The following is a 24,962-nucleotide window of genomic DNA, read 5'->3' as shown; positions in this document are numbered from 1 at the left end:
TCCCCGGTTCTATTTCAGAGAGAGATTGGCGACTCCTCATACAGGTCGTCTTTGCTTCTTCTGATGCACCAATATCAACACCTCGTCTGAAGTACGAGGTGGTCGTGAAGTCCGCGGTGCTCGTGAAGTCCGAGGTGCTCGTCCGTGGTGGTTCAGACTCGTCTTCCAGCTGTGCAGCTGATGTAAACATAATGTCACGCTTTGGTGTGTGGTGGTTTGAATAATAGATGATGACTGGAAGATTTTGCCATCATGAGTCAACCTTTCTGTGCCGTGATCTGAACAAACCTTCTGTTCGAGGATCCAATAGCAGAGAGTATTCCACACCTCTTGTCAAATTGCAGAGCCGTGACGGTAGATAAAGGTTAATGGAGTTACATCTGTATACAACAATTTATCAAAAACGCTCTTTATTCGCCCTAACTGTCACCAGAACTGACAAGACACTAAATCACACTTATCTTTTATAACGTCTCAAACATAAAACGACGTCTGTGCTGAAGCATACTGGCGGCAGAGAACACATTTCAACAAATCAACATTTTGACATATGAAAGGCGGAGCTTCATCGCAGTTGCACCGAACAGCGCAAACCTTGAAATAATCAAACAGAACAACTGCAGTGCACCTAGCAGAACAAACCTATAGGTCAGCCAACAGAACAGACGCAGAGCATCTGACGGATCAACCTTCAGCTCATCCAACCGAACAATCACAGTGAATCGAAAAGATAACTTCGAGAACTCAACGAACAGGTGGACATGGAGTCGAGTTGGATGAATGCGTCTGTAAAGAACATTCGGCGGCAGAGGCAGCTCGAACTAGAACTCGTCGACATAGAGCGGCGCTGGCACATTGAGCTCAAGGACATCACGCGGCAGCGTCTGGGGATCATCTACGACCTTGACAGATACAAGAGACTACGGCGTGCCGCCGACTACACCAGCGACGACCTTAGTGGACAGGAGCTCAGGAAATACACGCGTGTCTGTCAAGACAAGATGATTGAGCAGAGAAACAGCCGGCGCCGGGCTCGCAAGTTTGATTTCTCTGGCGATCGGGTCGAACGCATGAACCTGCAGCTTCCTCCTATTGATGTCAAGACATGCCCCGAGAAGGAACCCGAGATGGAATGTGTGACCTATAGCGACTTGAACAGACAAAGGGCAAGCTTTCAAAAAGGAGCCAGCGATCTTAATCAATACCTCATGCGTATTGTCCGGAGGAAGAACCGCTACAAGTCTGACGATGAAGATGACGAGGAAGAAGATGACGATAGCGATGACGAAGTGGACACGCCAAGAGACAGCTCTCGTTCACCTTGGTCACTGAGTCGACAGAACAGCCTGACGGCAGACACGACCTTACAAGGAAGGAGAAGTGTCACTCCACACCTTCTTCCTCCTATCATGGAGACGCCGTGTCACACAGGGATACGTGATGTGCGTTAAGTATTGCATTTACCTGAGGCGATTACTCTGTAAACTGGAGCGATGGGAGATTCTATCTAGACCGGGAATGTGGAACATAGTGACCTCAAAGCGGTTTATATGATTAGACCTTCACAATAATCCATGTAGAGCCCAGCAACATCGTCTCACAGAGATATTACTCTCTACATCTTACACCCCGGGTCTTATCTCAACTCTTCACATGGCGCGCACCGTGCGGCTCCACACAGTGGTACCAGTTTCGGCAGTTTCCACACTGTCAGTGCTAGATGGATTACAGCATTACGGCAAGACTACTGCGAGGCACAGATGAGACACAGAGAAGGAAACAGAGTGTGCTCCCACACAACACACGCACATACGCACACGCTTACACTTATATGCGCTCTACCACACACACACACACACACACACAAATGCACATACATGCACACACATGCACACACATGCACACATTAACGCAGAGATATATAATATTAATTGTCACGACAGAGTTTTGTACTTTCTCAGTTATGCCACTGCAGACCAGCATAATATTATGGTACTGGGACGGGTAACATGGGTATTCGGGTCGGGTGGGTAATAAGTTACCCGTCTCAACACCCGGATCCGTTATGATCATGTGTTTAACAGATCAAACACTTTAATAGTTTACTTTTTCGTGATTAAAAAGTTGTATTGTATTTGAAGATGTAGACATGATTTACAATCATTTCCTTTTAATATAATACATGGTTAAGCAATTGAAAAACTAGCAATTTTAGCGTCCGAGCGGATGAATATATTGCCATTTCCTGCAAATTTGGTGTCAGGAAAAGACATAACGGGTGTCCAGGTAGGGTAATGAGGGTGGGGTCCCCGGGTAGACAATTTGGTCCCGTCCCAACCCTATTTCATGCTGACTATTCATGTTATTTTCCATATTTAAATATAAGGGCTCTTGGGGTCATCTTAAACTGTGTGTATGATACTCGCGAAACAGTTTCAAACAAGATCCATATGTGTGACATTTGGCGCTTTAAAGCGTCGATACTTTTTGTGACATACATGTAACGTAAAAGTCTGTGTTCATGAAATGTGAAACGTTACTTTCTTGTGTAACATCGTGTAGGAGGAAGAGAAACCTTGTGTCCAGACGTGCATTGTGTAAATCATTAAAACATTTTGTAATTTGACATTAAAACTGCATTTGATACTATTGAGTGCAAAACAATGCAGGCCTCTACCTGTGTCCGTAGTGTCAGTAGTTCAGTATCACCTTCATGTGTGCAACATAGCTCATATAGTTGAACAATACTTTCTGTGTATAATGTCAAACACTGTTAAACGTTGTCTTTGTAAATGGTGTTGCACAGTGTTCAACATTGCCATATACAGTGTGATGTTGCACAGTGCTGAACATTGCCACATGCAGTATGATGCTGCACAGTATTGAACACTGCCTCCGTCTGCACAGTGTTGACATAATCCCCATGTGTGTTGTCATATAATGTTGTCATCACTTTTACGTGTAGAAAGCATAGCACTGACAATGCCTCTATGTGTTCATTGAACACAGTGCAAAAACTGCCTCTGTGTATACCATGACACAGCGCGAACACAACCTCTGTAGGAAACATCATGGAAACAAGACCTCTGTGTGCATTGTAACACAGTACAAACACGACCTTTGCGTGTATTGTAACACAGTGCAAACACGACCTCAGTGTGTATTGAAACACAGTACAAACATGGCTTCTTTGCGTATTGAAACACAGTACAAAAACGACCTCTGTGTGCATTGTAACACAGTACAAACACGACCTCTGTGTGTATTGTAACATATTGAAGGCACGACCACTTTGTGTATGGTAACACTTTACTAACACGACCTGTGCGAGTATATTGCATCAAAGTGCAAACACTACCTTCTTGCGTATTATTGTAAAAGTGCAAACACGACTTCTGTGTGTATTGTAACACAGTACAAACACGACCTCTGTGTGTATTGTAACACAGTGAAAACACGACCTCTGTGTGTATTGTAACACAGTACAAACACGACCTCAGTGTGTATTGTAATACAGTGAAAACACAATATCTGTACATATTACAACACAGAGCAAACACGACCTCAGTGTGTATTGTAACAACAGTGAAAACACAATATCTGTACATATTACAACACAGAGCAAACACGACCTCAGTGTGTATTGTAACAGTGAAAACACAATATCTGTGCATATTACAACACAGAGCAAACACGACCTCAGTGTGTATTGTAACACAGTGAAAACACAATCTCTGTGCATATTACAACACAGAGCAAACACGACCTCAGTGTGTATTGTAAAACAGTGAAAACACAATCTGTGTACATATTACAACACAGAGCAAACACGACCTCAGTGTGTATTGTAACACAGTGAAAACACAATCTCTGTACATATTACAACACAGAGCAAACACGACCTCAGTGTGCAATGCAACAATGTACAAATGCATCCTCTCTGTATGTATTACAACATAGAACAAACTCGACCCATGTGTGCAATGCAACAATGTGCAAACATGATCTCTGTATATTTCAAGCAAGTGTAAACATGACCTGTTAGTACTGTAGCCCAGTATAAAGTTATTGCCCCGAGGATGCAAGTGTAATCCACCACGTGGAATCACATCAATCATTAGGCATGTGACAGTCCAAGATACGACATAGTGGACCATTTGACGGCATCAGTGAAGCTGACGATTAATGTGGCTCCACTGAAGGGGGGCCCGGGAGGTGTGGAGAATTTAACTGTGGTTATTTTAACGGCTAATTTAGCAGCACAACGGATCGATAATGTTCAATTCAACTACTGATTGGTCCCTTGGCACCTTCAGTCCTGACTCTCACATGGCTCAAAGGTGGAACTACACGCTGTAGAATCAGCGAATCAGCTGACATAAAGAAATTCATAACACTGACTCCATCGAAGCGTGAATACGTATCACACATTGACAGTGGTTATCAGTAGATTCGGCCAAGCAAAATGAAATACTTAATTCAATTTAACTCCAATATCTAGAAGAATTGAACGTTATAAGAAGTGTGTCTGAATTCCTCTACGACAACGCTCTGTGATGGTTATAAGAACACTCGTGATCAAGAAAACAAATTCATTCACACACAAGAAATTAACGATTCTGTGTTCCTTGATGCCATATTCGTTCATAACACAAGAAATATAACAACAGAAGAATTTGTTCAAAGAACATGTTTAATTCTGATCCGATTTTCACCCTTTCCTCCTCTTCATCTGTTAATGCGTCTTATTCCCCTCAGTCACCGTTATTATCAAATAACGTCTTAAAGTGCCGATACACTTTTCTCCGTTAATTTAAACCGGTCAGTAATACCGTCTTAGATTTGGTAATGGCGACGGTTTTCTTTCCCCAGCTCCCTAGGCAATATTAGAGCAACTGTAATTGACTTAAACGTTAGATGACGTTGCGTTGTTAGCGCTCGCAGGGATATCACTCCAAGACCAGCTCCCCCAGACATTGGTACCGCAGCTTCTTGCGGTGCTGACTCCGGAGACGTTGAAAAAAGAACACACATGAACTTTTGTGAGGCGATGCGGGCTTACGCTATTATCAAAAATTTTACAGGTTTGTTAGAAGTAAGACGACAAAATCATTGCATCGTCTTCGGCAGTGTCGTGGGTATATATCCCTTTAAGCAACATCGTAGCTGTATCACTGTGACTCATTTGGTAAAACTTGTAGTTGTATCTGAAGCACTGTAAATGAGTTAGCTACGTATACCACTGATGACATATTCTTTCACTGCAGCGTTGCTTGCATATGTCTTTATAGGTATTTGGAAGTCGAATGCAATTACCATCGTCTGATTAAGGTGGCGAAGGAGTAGCTTAGTGGTTAAAGCGTTTGCTCATCACCCGGAAGGCCATGGTTCGATTCCCTACATGGGTATAAAGTGTGAAACCAATTTCTGTGTCTCCCCACCACGACACCTCACCCATGCCACTTACGACCACCTTAGCGCTAAGACAGCTTCAAAACTCTAGGCCCAGATCCACAAAGCATTCGTAATGTTATGTTAACTCTATAGTTTACCACAGGCTTACGAATGTCGTAACGCTAAGAACGATTTGAGATAGAGACCTTGGTGAATCAAGACGTCGTGAGATATTTCTTCAAAATAGTATAGTATACGTACTCTATCAACACCATATGAACAATATTAAAGTTTCTTTATTCTTAAACCATCAAATAACCTTGACAGGCCACAGGTTTAGACATAGATTCAATGTGTCCACATTTTCATTAATCGTTTTTAACATACATGAAAAACAATGGCACATCCATTCACAAAGATCATACAGGAACACTAAACACTTGTACAAAAGACGTGTTAAACGGTCACTAGAAGTGCAACACAGGTCAAGTATTTCTGCATATAAAATACGCCTTTGTCATGGTAGTTGCCATCAAAACAATACAAACAAGATATACATATTCCACAAAAATGTGTGGTCGCTCTGGAGCTCACCTATGTAAAAATATGACATACGTCTGGAGTTCTACAGCTACAGACCTGTGCAAAAAATATTCTGACAGTTGACGTAATTTCAATAGACTTACATGTTAATTTAGTTTAGCATAAGTAATTTTCATGAATTCGTAAAATCCAAGTCAAGTTTTGCACATTTTGTGAGGAATTATCTTACGTACAATCACATAATTTCTGTTTAATTTTTAGTTGCTTATCTATCTAGTGGCAACAATTTTATCAACATGTGTACAATGCCGTGGAGTCCTTAAACATGGCGGCCTAAGGGCTTGTACATTGTGGTGCTATAAGTAAGTTGATAAATATGATGGCAGTAACTAAATAGTGGTCGAAACTGGAATTATGTGCGCAGGGCAGACATGATTTCAAATTTGTCTGTCAATCTTTACAAAGATCCATCCTAAACTCAATTCATCCATGTAAATGTATGGAAATGACTTTTTGCACGAGCCTGTATAATGTCAGTCATCATACACTTCAAAAGAAAGTATACATTTAAAACTGCATTTTATGGAAATAAATAACCAACATCAAACTGTTGCTAGGTTGAAAATAAAAGTATGGTACAAAACATATGTATAATAACATGATAACAAACACAGAATCATTGAAACATTACCCATTTCATAAGGTATATACTTCTGTTTTTCCCCGTCATAACCTTACTTAACAGTCAAACAGTTTAATGTGTAGAATTGAATAAAATGGCTTGGTCGTCCACAACTTAGCCTTGTCTGATGTAAAACGTATATCACACACATTTCATATTTTATCGTAGAATTAGGCTCCTGACAGAAGCTGTGTAGAATCGTGTATACATTCTACACAGTAAAAACTAGAACTGTAGCTTGTGTATACGCTGGAATGTTTACAGTGTCCGCAAATAAAACAGTTGGGAGCAGCCAACAGTCGCCTTTGGATACCTGCACGGGGGTGGCGTTACGCTGCTATATGCCAGGAAATATGAGAGGGTGGTAGGCTTTTAAGATATTTGAGGAAGTCAAATATCACAAACATGTATCTATGTGGTCCCATATGTTAAAGGATAGTCTCTGGTCAAGATCTGAGAGTAACTACAATAGCTGCCACTGCAGGAATTCTGCCCATTTGAGTATAGTCTAAGACCACACCATGATGTAAATCTACAAGAGAAGCTGTGAAAACCGGCACTCATCGGGACTGAAGAAATAATCCAGTTTAGACAACGTGCCGGATTGTAGAACTGATGATTAGTGTTCAAACCACAGACGGGACTGAGATTTTATGCTGATGCTGACACCTTGTCGGATTGGACAGATGCCGGTTTTGAGAGTTTCCACTGTATACTGAAGTAAAACGGCCATCTTTAATACGTCGTTTCATTTGACACGGAACACATGAAGACGAACAAACTGGCACATAATAGACTTTGACGGTTTCCGAGTGAGTTCACTTGAACACAAACGCCAGTATGCATGCGATAACGTGGGGAGGTCTGTGCGACACAAGTGTGACTAAAGTGACATGATAATGACTGGCAAGATCTCACTTGTGGACCATGAATAGATATGGAGTGTTCGGAACACATGGCGTCATACGCTGACAGCAAGTGTCCCTTGACGTCATCGGCGGATTGAACATGTTACGTGCAGGATGAATGACGAGTTACACAAAACAAAGTCACAGATTCACCACTCGTTCCATCTTAATACCTCTTGAGATGATGATGTAGAAGTGGTTCCCTTTTGCTGCTGCTGCTGCTGCTGCTGCTGCTGTCTATTCTCTGTCTATTTCTCTCTCTATCTCTGCATATGCTAATAACAACAGCTACAAGTCCAACAGCACCTGCACGGTCTACATCAGTACATCTGTAGCTTTAAGCTAGTTTTCCGATAACACGATAATAGATGAGACACACTATAAACCTGAATATCGCTAACAACTGCCTTCAGAGGATGGGTGCGCCCCCAAGGTCACATGGTGGAACGACCGGCGACTCGTGAAGTAGTCAAATGTCAGTTCACGTCATTCAATAACCATAAGTAAATGTTTCACATTTCGGCGTCTAGTGAACCTTTGTCTGCATCAAGAACACTTTATGTGCCACGAAACATGCCCATGTTGTTCCCCGTAGCCATTCACGTGTTGTCATTGTTGACAGCCTGCTGTATAAGGAGGGCTGCACCGTCTTTCGAGTAAGGGACATGTCAGGAAGAGTGAGCTATGTATGTGTTTCGTGTTTGCATGTAGGTGTTTGTACGTTTATTTTGGTGATATGAATATGTTGGTTTAGCGTATGTGCGTGTGTGTGTTTGTAGTGATGGGAGGACTTATGTGTGTGCTCATGTCTGTCTGAGTGGCATTTAGAAGCTGACTGGTAACGGTGTTAGTAGCAACAACGAAACGCCGCTCATATTATCAGATGTATATCCATAGACGTCTCCTCGATGTTTAGACAGTGTTGTGTTGAACGTTCACAGGGCCACGTTTGATATATGGCATGTGTAAGAAAATTAAAATTAGGACATAATTTGTGTATTGACAGACACAAACATGTGATGTAATTTCGTGAATGGTAGGATTGTGCTGACGTACAAGACCCAGTTCATGTGATGCCATAACGACGGTAAAGTTTATGTCTTGACAAGCACGAGCTTATCATAACGTAGATGATAGTGGCGTCATAATGGAAACGTCATAACGTGGGTGATGGAAACCTCAAAAGGTGGATGACGGTGACGTCACAACGTGGATGGTGGTGACACCATAATGGAAACATCATGACGTGGGTGGTGGTGACGTCATAATGGAAACGTCGTGGCTTATATGATGGAAACGTCATAATGTGGATGAAGGTGACGTCACAATGGAAACGTCATGACTCATATGATGGAAACATCATAACGTGGATGATGGAAACGTCATGACGTTGATGATGGGAAAATGTTGACAGACAAGACCTAGTCCGTGCAGTGTTGTGAGGAAAGTGAAGTGTATATGTTCACAAACAGGACCAAGCTCATGAGATGGCTTAACGTGGATTCTGGATAAGTAGCTAAGAGATATGACCTAGTACATGTGACGTCATAAGTCACTTGTCTGTACTGACGACATGTCCAATTTGAGTCCCCTGGTTTGGAGATACTGCTGGAAGTCTAACATACGTCTCTCTTCCGTGTCCAGAGGGGACAGCGAAAATACAGACACCTCCTCGGGGGTGCGAGCGGACGCTATGCTGCCGGTTAGACTCAGGAGGCTGTGGAATGTCCCATCACCCCCGGAGATGGAGTCCTGGCTGCTGAAAGCGCTGAACCCAGGACGGGTGACGTTGGAGGCACAGGGGGCAGAGAGGCTGGGGGGACCGTTGGCGGAGATTGTGGAAGGCTGGTTGGGGGACCCGGGGGAGACACAGAAAGGAGAAAGTTTATCACGAGGGGTGGACAAGGGGGAATGGGAATGGAGTTCTGTGGGAGTGGCAGACATTAAACGTTTGGCAGGAGAGTCTTTCTTGTGTTTGTAGTCTACACCATGCACTGCTGCTTCAAGACACTGCATGTCCTCTAAATAACTAAGATCTGAGTCGCTGCCTTTATCCACCACATCTTCCTCTTTGTCCTCTCCTTTTCCAGCACCCTCTTCCTCGTCGGAGTAAAGCCCCAGTAGGGGCCAGTGTTCATGAGTCTTGGGGTTGTTGTCAAAGTGATGCACTATAGGGGAGTAACAGCGGGGGGAACACGCCAGGACCTTTTTATGTCCACCATAGTCAGAACTATCGGTCGAGGCCCTGTGTCGTAAACCACACCCATTGAGCAGTTCGGTCTGACACTCAACATCTTTTTTCAAAGTGACTTCGACCTGGGGTGTGCACGGTTCCTCCTGAAAGGTATCAAGGGCGGGTAAATACAGCATGTCAAGGTCCTCGGACATCTGTTTCCGGAAGTTCGAAGGGCCTGGGTTGCACCTACGGCGGGATTGCTGCATTTCCGCGATGTGACTTGGTCGTTGTGAGCAGAACCACCTGTGCTGGGGAGATGCATGGGACGGGGGAAGGCTGGACCTTTTCACCCCTGGCTTGTCGCTCTGCTGAGATCCAGGTGGACGGCCGATATCTGACTTGAACCATCCCTCATACTTCTTCTCTCTGAAAAAGACAATCAATCTGTAAGAAAATATCACTCTCATAAGTGCATATCTTTAACCCACTCTAGTCCCCAATCAATCCATGTACAGCACTATGTCCACACACCGCCCACTGTAACTATTTGTACCTCACTCTAGTTTCCCATCATGTACAGCACCAGGTCCACACATCCGCTAATGTAACCATCTGTACTCCACTCTAGTTTCCCATCCATGTACAGAACTATGTCCACACACCGGCTACTGTAACCATCTATACCTCACTCTAGTCCCCCATCCATGTACAGTACCATGTCCACACATCAGTCACACTATACGAAGTTTAACAGAATAAGATGCTGACAGTTAAATTCTCAGGGTCTGTAACCAATAAGATTCACGTGCCACTTTGTTCTTTTTTAGCCTCAAAAGAGACCCCTAGAATAGCCAATATCCCCGTAAACATCATATAAATAAATTAGTAGGGCAGTTTGTCGCTAAATGTCAACTGTTCAATGTAATCAGCTAAGGCGCCTCGTGTTATTTAGTGTTGCTTTGAAAATCAGACATGTTTCACTGGAGTGCACCGTGCTGGCTATATGTCACCGTGTAAATCTGCTGTCTACATATATTTGTCACTTCGGCAGATAATCCGGGCTGGTATATCTCAGCGTGGATAGTAGATATTCACATGCAATAAACCTGATAAATTATTTGTGAGCAGGTAGTGTCACTACAACCTGATGGCGTCGATCACTGCCCATGTCAGTTATTTACCAGTACTTAATATTTCTGAAAGGGCATGCCTTTCAAGAGAGAGAGTTGACACCCTTGAACTGACCCAGTTAATCTGCACCCCCATCATGCAGGGAGGCGCATCTGTCGACGGTGAGGTTCTACAGTGCCGACAGCAGTATTCGAGGCGATTAGATGGCTCCTGGAGAGGTTGTTGGTTTTAAAACCGTAGGATGGACCATTTCAGTAATATGTTGACGTGCCAGTATTATTTGAGAACATTCACGCTGGTTGTAGCCGTGTCATAATTTCATAAGTCCCTGAACAATGACCAGCAGAAATCACACAGTGTTATAATCTAGCGAATCGAGCATTTAAATGTGGAGATAAATATCAGATACTCTCGGCGACGTGCACGACCTATACCGCTGCGCTAATCCTACACCCAGGTGTCACTGTGGTTCCAATCGCGTCCAATAGAAGTGTAGGGAACTTCAAATTGAAGAAGACATCTTGTTCAGAGCCCGTTGCTGTCAAAACACGTGCAATTACCATATCCCTGATATTTGATATGACAGCACTCATTTTCAGAACTGATTTGATTCCATTAGAAATGTATTCCGTGTGCCAGCCCCTGCTGTTAAGGTAATTCTAATGGTGTGTTTACTGAGGAATTGTTTCTAGCGCCCTGATTACATGAGACTTACAAGAAGCAAAAGAACGTATTCCTGGCACGCATGCTAACCATTTATGCAGGAGATAGCAATGAAACATTCATTTGGGTTCATCCCACACGCCTCTTTAAAACAGCCTGATGATGTTCAGTGAAACAACACAGCGGTCGTTGAGACTGAGGCCGTTACTGCTTCTCACTGTAGATACTTCAACACGTGATAAAAACCACAGCCCATTCAGGACACTTCCGGTCACTGAGAATCCAGCTGCTACTCAAAATGCCAATACTGTAGCTTTCTAGCAATATCACCATCTCATCTACAGTAAGATCCAACGATAAGGCAAATCTGATGGTAGCCTAGACCAAAAACATCTTAATAACTCATTAACATTAAAGCGACCTTCTGGACTTGTTGGTTATCAGATATGATGCAAAAATTAGTGAATGTTTACGAGCTGCAGGTGCCTGTCATGCGATTTTGTGACCTGGCATTCGTTATCCTATTTGAGGTACCAAGGTACTTGCAAAGATTCACCCTGTGTGACAACATAACCGACTGAGCACAGGTTGCCTTCAGACACCCACTGAAGACAGGTATACCTAGACACCTACGGAAGCGGTTAATCTGACTCACTAAACACGGGTAGACATGTAATAAACACAGATACCTCCAGACACAGAGGACCACAACACTCCCAGACACAGGCTACACACAGGTACCTATAGACGCACAGGGGTCATTGTACCTCTAGACACAAACTGAACACAGTACTCGAAGATACAGAATAGACACAGGTATTTTTAGACAAAGAAGGCACACATTACTACACATAGGTACCCATAGGCACACAGAAAACACAGCAGTCACTGTACCTCTACACACAGACGAAACAAAGTACACCAAGACACAGACTAGGCACATGTACCTCTAGACACAGATGGATCACAGTACACCAGGAAATAGGACTAGACACTGTAGACACACAGCAGGAACAGCATCCTGTAGACACAGACTAGACATGCATACACGAGAAACAGACATTTTACCTCTAGGTTCTGCCTATGCTTTAGTACAAGCGTAATAATTACAGAACAGCGTGTTCAACCCATCGCATGTCCGTGATTACTATATCCTACTGAAAGTTAGGTCGACCAATTACTTCCTCGATGGCATCCCTATTATAAATCTGACAGTGTCCTAACTGCAGAAAACAACTACGAATGCATTATAGATGAATCAAAGCTATTTATGAAGCATACAACTCCGGATGTCATCGACCATAAATTTGCAATGAATGGGAGATGCAATGACGAGTTGTCTGGTGTTGTAATCTGGCCGGTCTGCTGGACTGAAGGGACGGCTCGGCGACACTGATTCCCCCGTAGCGTGGCAGCTGTGATGTCGGGTTGGTCTCTGAAAAACTACTTCCTCGGCAGAAGACATAGTCATCAATCTCGTCTCGTCATTTGTATCCTGGAGCAGATTACTTCCCTAGTACACCATGCTGTTACCCCGCAGCAATAACTTGAGAATATAATTCCTTAGTACACCACGTTGATACCACATTGGAAGTACTTAACAAAATAGCTCCCCAGTGTCTCTTCTCAATAACTCAAGGAAACATAGCTCCATAGTACATCATGCTGTTACCCCATAGGAATTACTTAACAGAATAGTTCCCTGGTGTCTCTTCTCAATAACTCGATAAAATAGAGCTCCATGGTACATCATACTGTTACCCCATAGGAATTACTTAACAGAATAGTTTCCTGGTGTCTATTTTCAATAACTCGATGAAACAGAGTTCCATGGTACACCATGCTGTAACCCCATTGGAATTTCTTAACAGAATAGTTTCCCGGTGTCTATTTTCAATAACTCGATGAAATAGAGCTCCATGGTACATCATGCTGTTACCATATAGGAATCACAACAGAATAGTTTCCCTAGTGTCTCTTCTCAATAGCTCGATGAAATAGAGTTCCATGGTACATCATACTGTTACCCCATAGGAATTTCTTGACAGAGTAGTTCCCTAGTGTCTCTTCTCAATAACTCGATTAAACAGAGTTCCATGGTACATCATACTGTTACCCCATAGGAATTTCTTAACAGAATAGTTTCCCTGGTGTCTATTTTCAATAACTCGATGAAACAGAGCTCCATAGTACATCATGCTGTTACCCCATAGGATTTTCTTAACAGAATAGTTCCCTGGTGTCTATTTTCAATAACTCGATGAAATAGAGCTCCATAGTACATCATGCTGTTACCCCATAGGAATTTCTTAACAGAATAGTTCCCTGGTGTCTATTTTCAATAACTCGATGAAATAGAGCTCCATGGTACACCATGCTGTAACCCCATTGGAATTTCTTAACAGAATAGTTTCCCGGTGTCTATTTTCAATAACTCGATGAAATAGAGCTCCATGGTACATCATGCTGTTACCATATAGGAATCACAACAGAATAGTTTCCCTAGTGTCTCTTCTCAATAGCTCGATGAAATAGAGTTCCATGGTACATCATACTGTTACCCCATAGGAATTTCTTGACAGAGTAGTTCCCTAGTGTCTCTTCTCAACAACTCGATTAAACAGAGTTCCATGGTACACCATGCTGTAACCCCATTGGAATTTCTTAACAGAATAGTTTCCCGGTGTCTATTTTCAATAACTCGATGAAATAGAGCTCCATGGTACATCATGCTGTTACCATATAGGAATCACAACAGAATAGTTTCCCTAGTGTCTCTTCTCAATAGCTCGATGAAATAGAGTTCCATGGTACATCATACTGTTACCCCATAGGAATTTCTTGACAGAGTAGTTCCCTAGTGTCTCTTCTCAATAACTCGATTAAACAGAGTTCCATGGTACATCATACTGTTACCCCATAGGAATTACTTAACAGAATAGTTTCCCTGGTGTCTATTTTCAATAACTCGATGAAACAGAGCTCCATAGTACATCATGCTGTTACCCCATAGGAATTTCTTAACAGAATAGTTCCCTGGTGTCTATTTTCAATAACTCGATGAAATAGAGCTCCATAGTACATCATGCTGTTACCCCATAGGAATTTCTTAACAGAATAGTTCCCTGGTGTCTATTTTCAATAACTCGATGAAATAGAGCTCCATGGTACACCATGCTGTTACCATATAGGAATTAATTAACAGAATAGTTCCCTAGTGTCTCTTCTCAATACCTCAAGGAAGCATAGCTCCATAGTACATCATGCTGTTACCCCATAGGAATTACTTAACAGAATAGTTTCCCTGGTGTCTATTTTCAATAACTCGATTAAATAGAGCTCCATGGTACACCATGCTGTAACCCCATAGGAATTTCTTAACAGAATAGTTTCCCGGTGTCTATTTTCAATAACTCGATGAAATAGAGCTCCATGGTACATCATGCTGTTACCCCATAGGAATTTCTTAACAGAATAGTTCCCTAGTGTCTCTTCTCAATACCTCAAGGAAGCATAGCTCCATAGTACATCATGCTGTTACCCCATAGGAATTACTTAACAGAATAGTTTCCCGGTGTCTATTTTCAATAACTCGATGAAATAGAGCTCCATGGTACACCATGCTGTTACCATATAGGAATTACTTAACAGAATAGTTCCCTAGTGTCTCTTCTCAATACCTCAAGGAAGCATAGCTCCGTAGTACATCATGCTGTTGCCCCATAGGAATGTCTTAACATAATAGTTTCCCGGTGTCTATTTTCAATAACTCGATGAAATAGAGCTCCATGGTACACCATGCTGTTACCATATAGGAATTACTTAACAGAATAGTTCCCTAGTGTCTCTTCTCAATACCTCAAGGAAGCATAGCTCCATAGTACATCATGCTGTTACCCCATAGGAATTACTTAACAGAATAGTTCCCTGGTGTCTCTTCTCAATACCTCAAGGAAGCGTAGCTCCATAGTACATCATGCTGTTACCCCATAGGAATTACTTAACAGAATAGTTTCCTGGTGTCTATTTTCAATAACTCGATGAAATAGAGCTCCATGGTACACCATGCTGTTACCATATAGGAATTACTTAACAGAATAGTTCCCTAGTGTCTCTTCTCAATACCTCAAGGAAGCATAGCTCCATAGTACATCATGCTGTTACCCCATAGGAATTACTTAACAGAATAGTTCCCTGGTGACTTCTCAATAACTCGAAGAAATAGAGTTCCCTAGTACACCATGCTGTTACCACATGATCCGTGTCGTGTTGTTATTTCAGAAACTCAGAAACTACATGTTGTGTGTTTATTCTCTCAAAACACAACTAAACAGATTCAAGATTTGGCATGGGGCTCTCACCATATAATTTACACAAATCATCCGGTGAAAAAATGGTTATATAAAGCAGGAGGCAAAACATATCTTCTTATGTTTTGGAACAGTATATTCGTTCTCTCATCCTCCCGGTCACGTGACAGGGTAATCTTAAGATGTCTACTTGCTGTGTAAGACCACTGATGAAGTGAGTTGAGCAATAGAGGTCGTTAGTTGCGGACATACTACAAAGACTGCTCAGATGTCGATGTTTAACGCATGGACAATCAGACCATTCCTCGTTTATCGGATCGTTCACCATGAAGACTGACGTCCTATACACAGATATACTTCTTCCAAGGTCCACGTCCAGAATTAGGAACTACACTTATCATTGGAAATGTCAAAGTAGTAAGACGTATAACAACAGAAGAACGTGTATATCGTTATTCCCAAAGTGTTGGCCAAGCATAGTCTCATCATTGCGCAACAGCAGTGCATGGACATCATTTCCGAGGAGTTTGCTGCTTATAGTCTTCTCACACGCTTGTTCGCTGTCCAAGTCTAAATTATTCCCTTCCAGAGCAATTGCCATGATTTAAACATTTCGAGATGTCGTGTTTTAGGGGTACCAACAGTTATTTCACCGACACGAAATGGAAACTACACACACAATACCCACAATGAAGTCTGATATATTGTAACGAATGCAAAGTACACATACATGTGTAATTCACAGCTACAAGACATGTTCATCTTTAGGCACAGGTCCATCTAGAAGTGCTCGTATAGGTCCAAATGAAGGTACAGCAACAAATACAGAGTTTAACCTAGAGCTCTACCTACCGGTGCTAGCACAGTTCTATCTGCAGGTCTGTCATAAAGTCCAGCTTGAGGTTCAACAACAGGTCTATTAAGAGATCTACCAGAGGTAAAACTACGGGTCCGATCACAGGTCCATCTCGAAGTCGAATGAGTGGTCACTTTAGACGCAAAACAAGAAATCTAACTAAAGTTCAATCTAGATGTACATACCAGACTATCAACCTGATGTCTGTCTCTGAAACTCCCCTAAATGAAATCTGTAATAAACTAAATGAACTGAATGAAATCGGTAATAAATCAAAGCTAACCGATAAAGTATTTTCTGCATGAAAGTCTGGCGTTCGGGCCTGGTCATGCCTAGTACCCTTTGAGCTGTTGATGCGTTCCGAGCTAGTAACTATGACTATACACCTTTACTTTATGGCGGCACATAGGGTGAGATAGATAGATAGATAGATAGATATGCGTGTGTGCGTGCGTGCGTGCGTGCGTGTGTGTGTGTGTGTGTGTGTGTGTGTGTGTGTGTGTATACACACAGACACAAATGATAGATATAGTCTGGTTCATAATTATTGAGAATTTTTCTTCTTACTTTGAGCTATCCTAACACCTCAACTGATTCACTGATACTTAAAACTAAGTAATGGTATAAGGGAGGTAACTCATCTTGGCCTACTGAGTATAGTACAATTAGAGTTACCTCCCCTGAATTTGTAGCAGACGTCATTTTCCTCAGCACTGTCAACAATGTCTGCTGAAGATAAAAGAAGGTTGATTTTTGAGTTGTGTAATCAAGGAATTGATGATGTAAATACACTGGCAGAGAGAACAGGAACTCCTCTTTCTACTGTGTATAGGATTAGGAAGAATTTTAAAGAGGGAAAGGATTTTGGGCATCAGAAAGGAGCAGGGAGACCCAGAAAATTGGACTTCTCAGATCGCGTCCGACTGGGAATTTTAGCGTCTAAAAAGCAAAGGGCAAGCATCTCCAACATCAGGTATGAAATGATAGAAAGGGGATCAACAGTTGTATCAAAATCTACAGTTAGAAGAAATTTGATTGATCTTGGATGGGAGAAAAAGACTGGAATTCTTTCTCCTCTCATGAAACAAGAACATAAAGACAGGCGTGTTGAGTGGTGTTTGGCACATGAAAACTTTGACTGGGAAAATGTGATTTTTACTGATGAAAGCTCAATATGGGTATATCCCAATAATGTGAAAATATTGACAAAGTCTGCGTCAGCACCGTTGTATCGACGACCTAAATACAGCCCAAAGTTTCATGTATGGGGAGGGATATCCTTATTAGGAACGACCCCGCTGTGTGTGTTTGAGGGAAATCTGACAAGTCAGCGCTACACTAACATATTAGATAATTTTCTGCTTCCAAGTGCACATGTGATTTATGGAAATGACTGGATTTTGCAGCAAGATAATGATCCTAAACACACCGCAAAACATGCCAAGCAGTGGTTTCAGGAGAAAAATGTGACTGCATTACCATTTCCTGCATATAGTCCTGACTTAAATCCCATTGAGAACATTAGGGGGATGATGAAGGAATGTGTGAATCAAAAGGGGTTGACAAAAATTGAAGACATGAAGAGAGAAGTGGTCCGATACTGGGACAGCATAACTCACGAAACACTAACCTCTCTGATAGGAAGTATGCCTACCCGTCTTAGACTGTGCCGTGAAGCTCAAGGAGACTTGATAAAATATTAAATTGTTACCTACACAACATGAAAAGGTCAGTTCACTTTCACAATACATTCAATTTTATCTGATTTGTTCACGTTTAATAATATGAAATGCTTTAGCTATTCTCAATAATTTTGAACCATACTGTATATATCATTTATATATATGTACGTTACTGTTCTACATGTATACGATCAACACGTCAAAGTGTGATATATCGGTTATTCACCTACACGCCGGCGTCCGGCCTAACTGACCGCCACTTCCCCGGTGGACGGTAGGGGAGCATGTCTGTGAAATCAATGGATGAGATCAGTGACCACTGTATTGATAGTGATCTTAGCCTCCTACGCCTGCTATGAATGAGATCGCTGCGGGGATAATATTGGAAATGTACGTACGTGAAGCTATTATACAAGGCCGATATTACGAGGCGGACAAACCGTATTTTCCCCATTAAGTTGGTCAATTACCCAACAACAGTAATATAAGCGGTTCTTTAGTATCTGTTACGAGATACGCTTTCATACTTAGGTAAACTCTACAGTATCCAAGTATCCAAAAGCTATGAATAGCCTGCAGATCCGGTCATCATCATCATCATCATCATCATCATCATCATCGGTAGTGTTATCCTTAAACATTCCAGCATCAAACCATGATGCCATGGTGTAACTAAATACTGTACATAATGGCATTTAACAAACACCTGCCGTTGTTGATACACGTGTTCCAGTAAGTAAAGGATATTGCATGTAGACTTCAGTTCAATATTCTCTTGTCACTAATGAGAAATGTCGTCCAAAACGATTGTTATACATGACCACAACCAAAATGTCTAGCTAATTAGTTATTTCAATACGATGCAAGGAACTACAGTGCCAAAATAAAGTAGTAACATGTCAAAGGCTATGCAGAGCGCCAGAGATAGGAACCGGCCCAAAACAAACCTGGATCATATTATTTGTCACAAAACTACTGGTGTTCGTCATAATCTAAAGCAACATTTCAGCTTACGTACATGACGCCGTTAGCTGTTTTTGCTGTTGATGGTGCTGTTGGGTTTTTTAAGCCATCAGAAAAAAATACAATTAAGAAAAAGAAATAGAAGAGACTATATTTCAACATTGTTCCTAGTTAGTACTTTGATTTAATTATGGCCACAGCTGTTAGGCATAGTACTGATTCAGTATAATTGGAGCCACCAAGAACAGTGGAATGGACTTTATCGTTTATGTAGACACACAATAAGGTCTGTCGGCGTGGGGCCTAATATATAAGAATATATATAAAAAGCAAACCATTTTTCTTTCCTAATTATATTTTACATCTATCTTTTAAATATTTAGAAAATATTAACTGCTTGCTATCATACTGTGTCTACATAACAGGTATAGTTTATGGAAACCCAAGTAAGAGAGAAACGAGAAAACAAACAAAATATATGGGCCCAAGTAAATTTGACCTATTGCAACTTCGTTATGTTGTTTAAGATTAGTAACAAACTGGCATACTGTTAAATGTGGCTCTGTTTACGAGAATATTGGCCCTTGTGCGTCACAGTGCATCAAAGTACCTTTTATCTCCTATTGTCTCAGTGTCTTTGGGACTCCTGAGACCAGATTAACAGATGCCCGTCAGTACGATACCTCTACATCGATATGGTTCATCTTAATGGAAATAAACACCGCTGCCACAACAGGTCCTGTCTGATGTGGATCATAGTAAAACTTGAGACAATTAAAAATATTTTATTTACCATAAAGATGCACGGATTAGTGAGTATTGTTATAAACCGCTTCAAGCAATAATCCAGCAAATATTCTGCAATATTAGGTTAACACCAAAATGAGCTGGTTGTACCCATGTGAGAAATCGAACTCAGTGCTTCCTCGTGCCGAGCAAGCAATTTAGACAGAAGGCCCCAGAGGTGTATAGAATGAACCAGCAGGACAGCTGCCTAGCGTTAAACATGGATCAACGAAGCCGGATGAGGTAAAGAGCAGGGCTGGTGAAAGGACCGGATGATAAACATTAACTTGCTTTTGTAACTAATATCATGTTTGAAATATGAGCTCAGCAAAGGTCCCCTGCATACCATGCGAGTTATAGGAGACAGCCTCTTGGTAGGGTTGCAGCTGGACGCCGCACAGGAAGACTCTCGCAAAGACATTGCCCACTATAGGCCATCTCCACTTTTCTCTAATATTCAAAGAAGCACAGGGTAATATTCATTCAAAAAGTCAACGCTAGATTATATCCAGCTTCGATTATCAACAGAAACATATTCAACTGGCGTGAAAGGGAAACTATCCCTACAGCGTCACATGCATATTTTATATGTGTATCTATATTGTAACATGTATATTACATATCTGTTTTGGAGCCGTGGTAATGCCCCATAGTCCAAAGTGCAGACTGGCTGATATTCCCCGGTGTGGGGTTTTACACTTGATATCGTCCCAGCACTAACACAGCCACCATGTATCCGTGGACCAAAGACTAGAGTGGTAACCCGATGTATGGTACACCCAGGTGATACTTCTTTGTATCACACCATTGCCTGAACAGTGGTTTACGTGGTGTCAATATCAGACGTATAATTACACGCCATCTAAAATCGTTAATCATTGAAATCTGGTAAGTGCCGATCGATAGTATGGATGTTCTTTAATGCTCTGACATAAAGGAATGAAGGATGTTGTTGCTCTGTTGTATGGTGTGGAGACACCTCGAGCAGTTCACGCAGTCAAATCTCCATGACCGAAAATATTCTCAAATGCCCAAACAAAACGATGTTAGATTCGCTACCGCCTTCATTAATAGCAGCTTCTATTTACTGATTGGATACGCAGTATGAGTTGGATTAAATTACACTGTACGCCTGGTCAGAACTGGCACAACATCAATATACACCAACCATAAGTCCCAGAAACAATCCATTTAAACTGACAGGCGCCACAGTGAGATTGTGGAATCAGTGAAAAACTCTAGACTTGCTTCTTTTGGAACTTTTGTGTGACATAGGGGACAAGGCGAGAGTGAATGGTTCGGTGACTATGACATGGACTAAATACCACTATTACAACGCTGTTCGTGGCAGCGGTGAATATTACATGTAATGACATGAGCTAGTACTTCCTCAAAGTGAATTTACGCAGCTTTCAGTAATATTCAGCAATATCTCTGGGATAACAGAAATGGAGAATCAAAAACCGAAACTTCGGTGTAACCACTGGGCCACCTCACCGCACTGTTCTTTTCCTCAGAAGTCTCTCCAACAGATGCACATAGGCTGTGACTATTTATAGATGTCAAACTGCTTTTGAACTGACAGAAACCCAAGCATAGCTTCTCCAATTTAATGCTTACAGGACCCGTGAAGGTCCCGGGGAAGAGTAGGTCTTCAGCAACCCATGCTTGCCACAACAGGCGACTGTGCTTGTCGTAAGAGGCGACTAATGGGATCGGGTGGTCAGTAGATATTTAGATATTTCTAAAGATGTTCCCAAAAGGTATAAGAAGACTTCTTGTTCTTTTGTAGACTTGGAACAAATGTACGGCATGTGAAATACTTCATTTCTAGGAATATCAACAAAAACCAGAGGACAACGAACTCGATTCATCAATAAATAATTTACATGTTATGCATCATGCGACGGGAATTTTTAGGAAAACTTCTATTTTGAATGGCAATAAATCTGATTGACGTCAACGATTTAAATGACGAGGAGATACGAGATAGATCTCCACTTATTAACCTGGCTTTTAAAGATTCCATACACTTCCTTGGAAAAATCTCTATTGACAACAAACTTATTACAATATCCGCAAACAAAATATTTACTTGGACGTATTGACCTAATAAGGAATAATACACCTCTCGTGATGAGTGAGTGAGGGGACACCTTTAGCACCATTTGGCGTATTGAAGGGCAGAGGGTGGGCTTACTCGTGGGAATGCAACATGCCATGTTCTATTAAGTTTTGCACAAGACTGTGTGAAAGCCGGAACAACACGAAGACAGCACATGAGGAACGACGTGCGTGTAGAGAGTATCGATTAGTAGTGACGTGCAGGTCACTTACACTCCAAGTTGTGTTCGTCATTAGTAATACAGCATAAATTACATTATGCTCTACTTAAACAATATACCGCCAGATTAACATCATTAGACAACCCTCGGGAGCCAACCGCTGACATTAACGTACTTGAATTCCGAAACCATTATCCATGAAAATAATTTTCCACATGTTGCCACAGTTTTAGAAGACGCTGTGAATGGCGGACATTGACTGACATGCGAAAGATCACAGTAGGCACACTGTGTGCCCACGCAGATGACTAACCAGTGACAGTACAAGGTTCCCCTTGCTTGGGGAGGGTTTCCGAGAGACTATAACCATTGCCGTTTATTCGTGTACTCCACGTCGTGTCCTTGTTTCTGTTATTTCGTAACAATACTATCAACGTTCTTGCTTACAAAGCCGACACACGAACAGGTAGAATAAACGTGTCCAAGGTTGCCATTTTTCATGTTTTCCATTCGTCATGATGTCATATTACTAGTAATGTCTGTCTGGAGAATAATCAATAATTGTCCTGATAATCTGTCTTTTAAGATCACTATGACGAAAGTTGTCGGTGGCATAAACATTTTCACTCGTTCGGGGTTTGTTTGGAAACTGACTTCTGAATGATACTTGAATGTACGTCATCGCATTTATTGCTTGGATGAGGTATCCTTTTCTTGCGACAGAGATAAACATAAATATTCCTGTTTGGGTGTTTTTCTAAGGTATATTCAAGCACATGACGCTAATACACCTAAATATCAATAGATCGTTGCTCGCACAGCGATGTCAGAGAGAAACGAACCTATTTACCATCTGTTACACTGTACTGCTAAACTGAACTTGTATCTTGTCTCGAGGAGATTCATTAAATTCCCGCTATTTTGAGGATCATTATAATTGAAGATTTTTGTGGCGCGAGAGTGGTAAATGTCAGCATGAGAACAGCGAGCGACTGTCACAACCACGGAGAGTGGATTTCAGCAGATCGTGTTACCGACTGAGCTGGTCGAGTCGTGGCGCCGTCGTCGACGACGACGGCAGGGAAGGAGTTGTGGTAAGACGTACCAACAGACGCTGGGGGTGGTGGGGGAGGGAGGGAGGTCAACAGCTAATATAAGCTAATCGTCAATCCCCTGACATCATGGACATGCTGTCATTTCCGACGGGGAGAGGGGGTGCCTTGTGGTTGCAGTTGGGCCTCGCACACGCACGCACGCACGCACGCACGCACGCACGCACACACGCACATATACTCTCTACTCGGGTTTTGAGAAGTCTCTCAGGATCATGTCTCTTTATGAGCAGTACCTTGGTTAAAACCCTCCGGTTGAAACAAGGGGCTAAAGTCATCGTTTATTACTGTTGATATATATATATAGAGAGAGAGAGAGAGAGAGAGACAGACAGACAGACAGACAGAGACAGACAGACAGACAGACAGAGACAGACAGAGAGAGAGTTGGGAGAGAGTTTGGGGGCCGGGGAGAGGCAGAGTGAGACAGAGAGTCTAAGAGAGAGAGTGAGACAACAATTTCATGTACAACCGTGTGCAATGTCACTATCCTTTATGAGGCGACAGACTGTATCAGTACTTAATGGGAACTGACATATATACCCACTGGTATTTGAACAGACCTGTTTCCCCAGTGTGCTCAATAAGGACAAACCAAGGAAAAACTGAAAAAAAATCATACAAAGCACATTTTTTTCGCTTCAGTGTTCATTATTTATGGTGAATTGATGTCAGCTCTCGGCATTTTAAAGTACTGAAAATTGATTGAAACTGTCACTTAGCGTCAGGTTCTGTATCCCTGTTTCGTCGCGCACCGTTATGACCTGACGGTATTGTCCTACTGGACTAAGTGACTGGACATCCCTTTGAAGATGTGTTGAGTGGTTGGGGGCTGGCACTATGAGATAAAGTGTTTTGGATGGAGTCATTCATGTGGACCATTCTACACAGGGTAATCATAATCGCATGATAATGATAGTAATCGTTAATGTGTCATCAAGACAAACCCTTTGAACCCATAGCTAATAACCCATAACCGCAATACTATTCCGAACCCAAACCCAGTGTTCTCCATATCTAACATCCATTATCCTATAGTCCACATCCAACATCCCACGCTCCACATCCAACAACCCACACTCCACATCCTACATCCCACACTCCACATCCTACATCCCACACTCCACATCAAATATCCCGCATTCCACATCCAACACTCCACACCCTACATCCCATTCTCCACAGCCAACAACCCACACTCCACATCCAACAACCCACACTCCACATCCAACATCCCAATTTCCACATCCAACATCTCAAACGCTGCATAAATAACAATTACGTCAAAAGGGTAAAATAAATGAATGCATTTTCTTCTCAAACAACAATGTTGTTCCAAAAGTACACCATGATGAGCGGATATAAATATATGTATGATAGTTGAATGCTGCTTGCTCAGGTAAAAATTCTTCTTTCAAAGAGCATCTTACGCAAGCTTGGAAGTTCTGCGTAATATGGCCTCGCACCGTCC

The 24,962-nt window shown here is 42.0% G+C and overlaps 2 protein-coding genes across 2 annotated transcripts in view; one reads left to right on the top strand and one right to left on the bottom strand.

The window, feature by feature from the left end:
- Positions 1–761: 761 nt before the first annotated feature.
- LOC137286791 (uncharacterized) lies at positions 762–1,451 on the top strand. Its single transcript, XM_067818787.1, has one exon. It carries the CDS (start codon positions 762–764, stop codon positions 1,449–1,451), a length of 690 nt encoding a protein of 229 aa, XP_067674888.1.
- A 7,078-nt stretch (positions 1,452–8,529) lies between these two features.
- The window catches only part of LOC137287526 (metabotropic glutamate receptor 1-like), a 40,027-nt gene continuing 23,594 nt past the window's right edge, over positions 8,530–24,962 (bottom strand). The window contains exon 8 of the mRNA XM_067819872.1: positions 8,530–10,129. Within this exon, the coding sequence (XP_067675973.1) occupies positions 9,073–10,129 (1,057 nt within the window). The 3' untranslated portion in view covers positions 8,530–9,072. The remainder of the gene's footprint in view (positions 10,130–24,962) is intronic.

The sequence above is a fragment of the Haliotis asinina genome, chromosome 6, assembly GCF_037392515.1.
Source record: "Haliotis asinina isolate JCU_RB_2024 chromosome 6, JCU_Hal_asi_v2, whole genome shotgun sequence".
Lineage (NCBI taxonomy): Eukaryota > Metazoa > Mollusca > Gastropoda > Lepetellida > Haliotidae > Haliotis > Haliotis asinina.
The sequence above is the reverse complement of the archived record's forward strand: the minus strand, read 5'-3'. Positions and strand labels throughout refer to the sequence as shown.

What these genes read in the sequence shown, in the direction of transcription:
- LOC137286791 (XM_067818787.1), top strand. Translation starts at nt 762, where the DNA reads ATGGAGTCGAGTTGGATGAATGCGTCTGTAAAGAACATTCGGCGGCAG.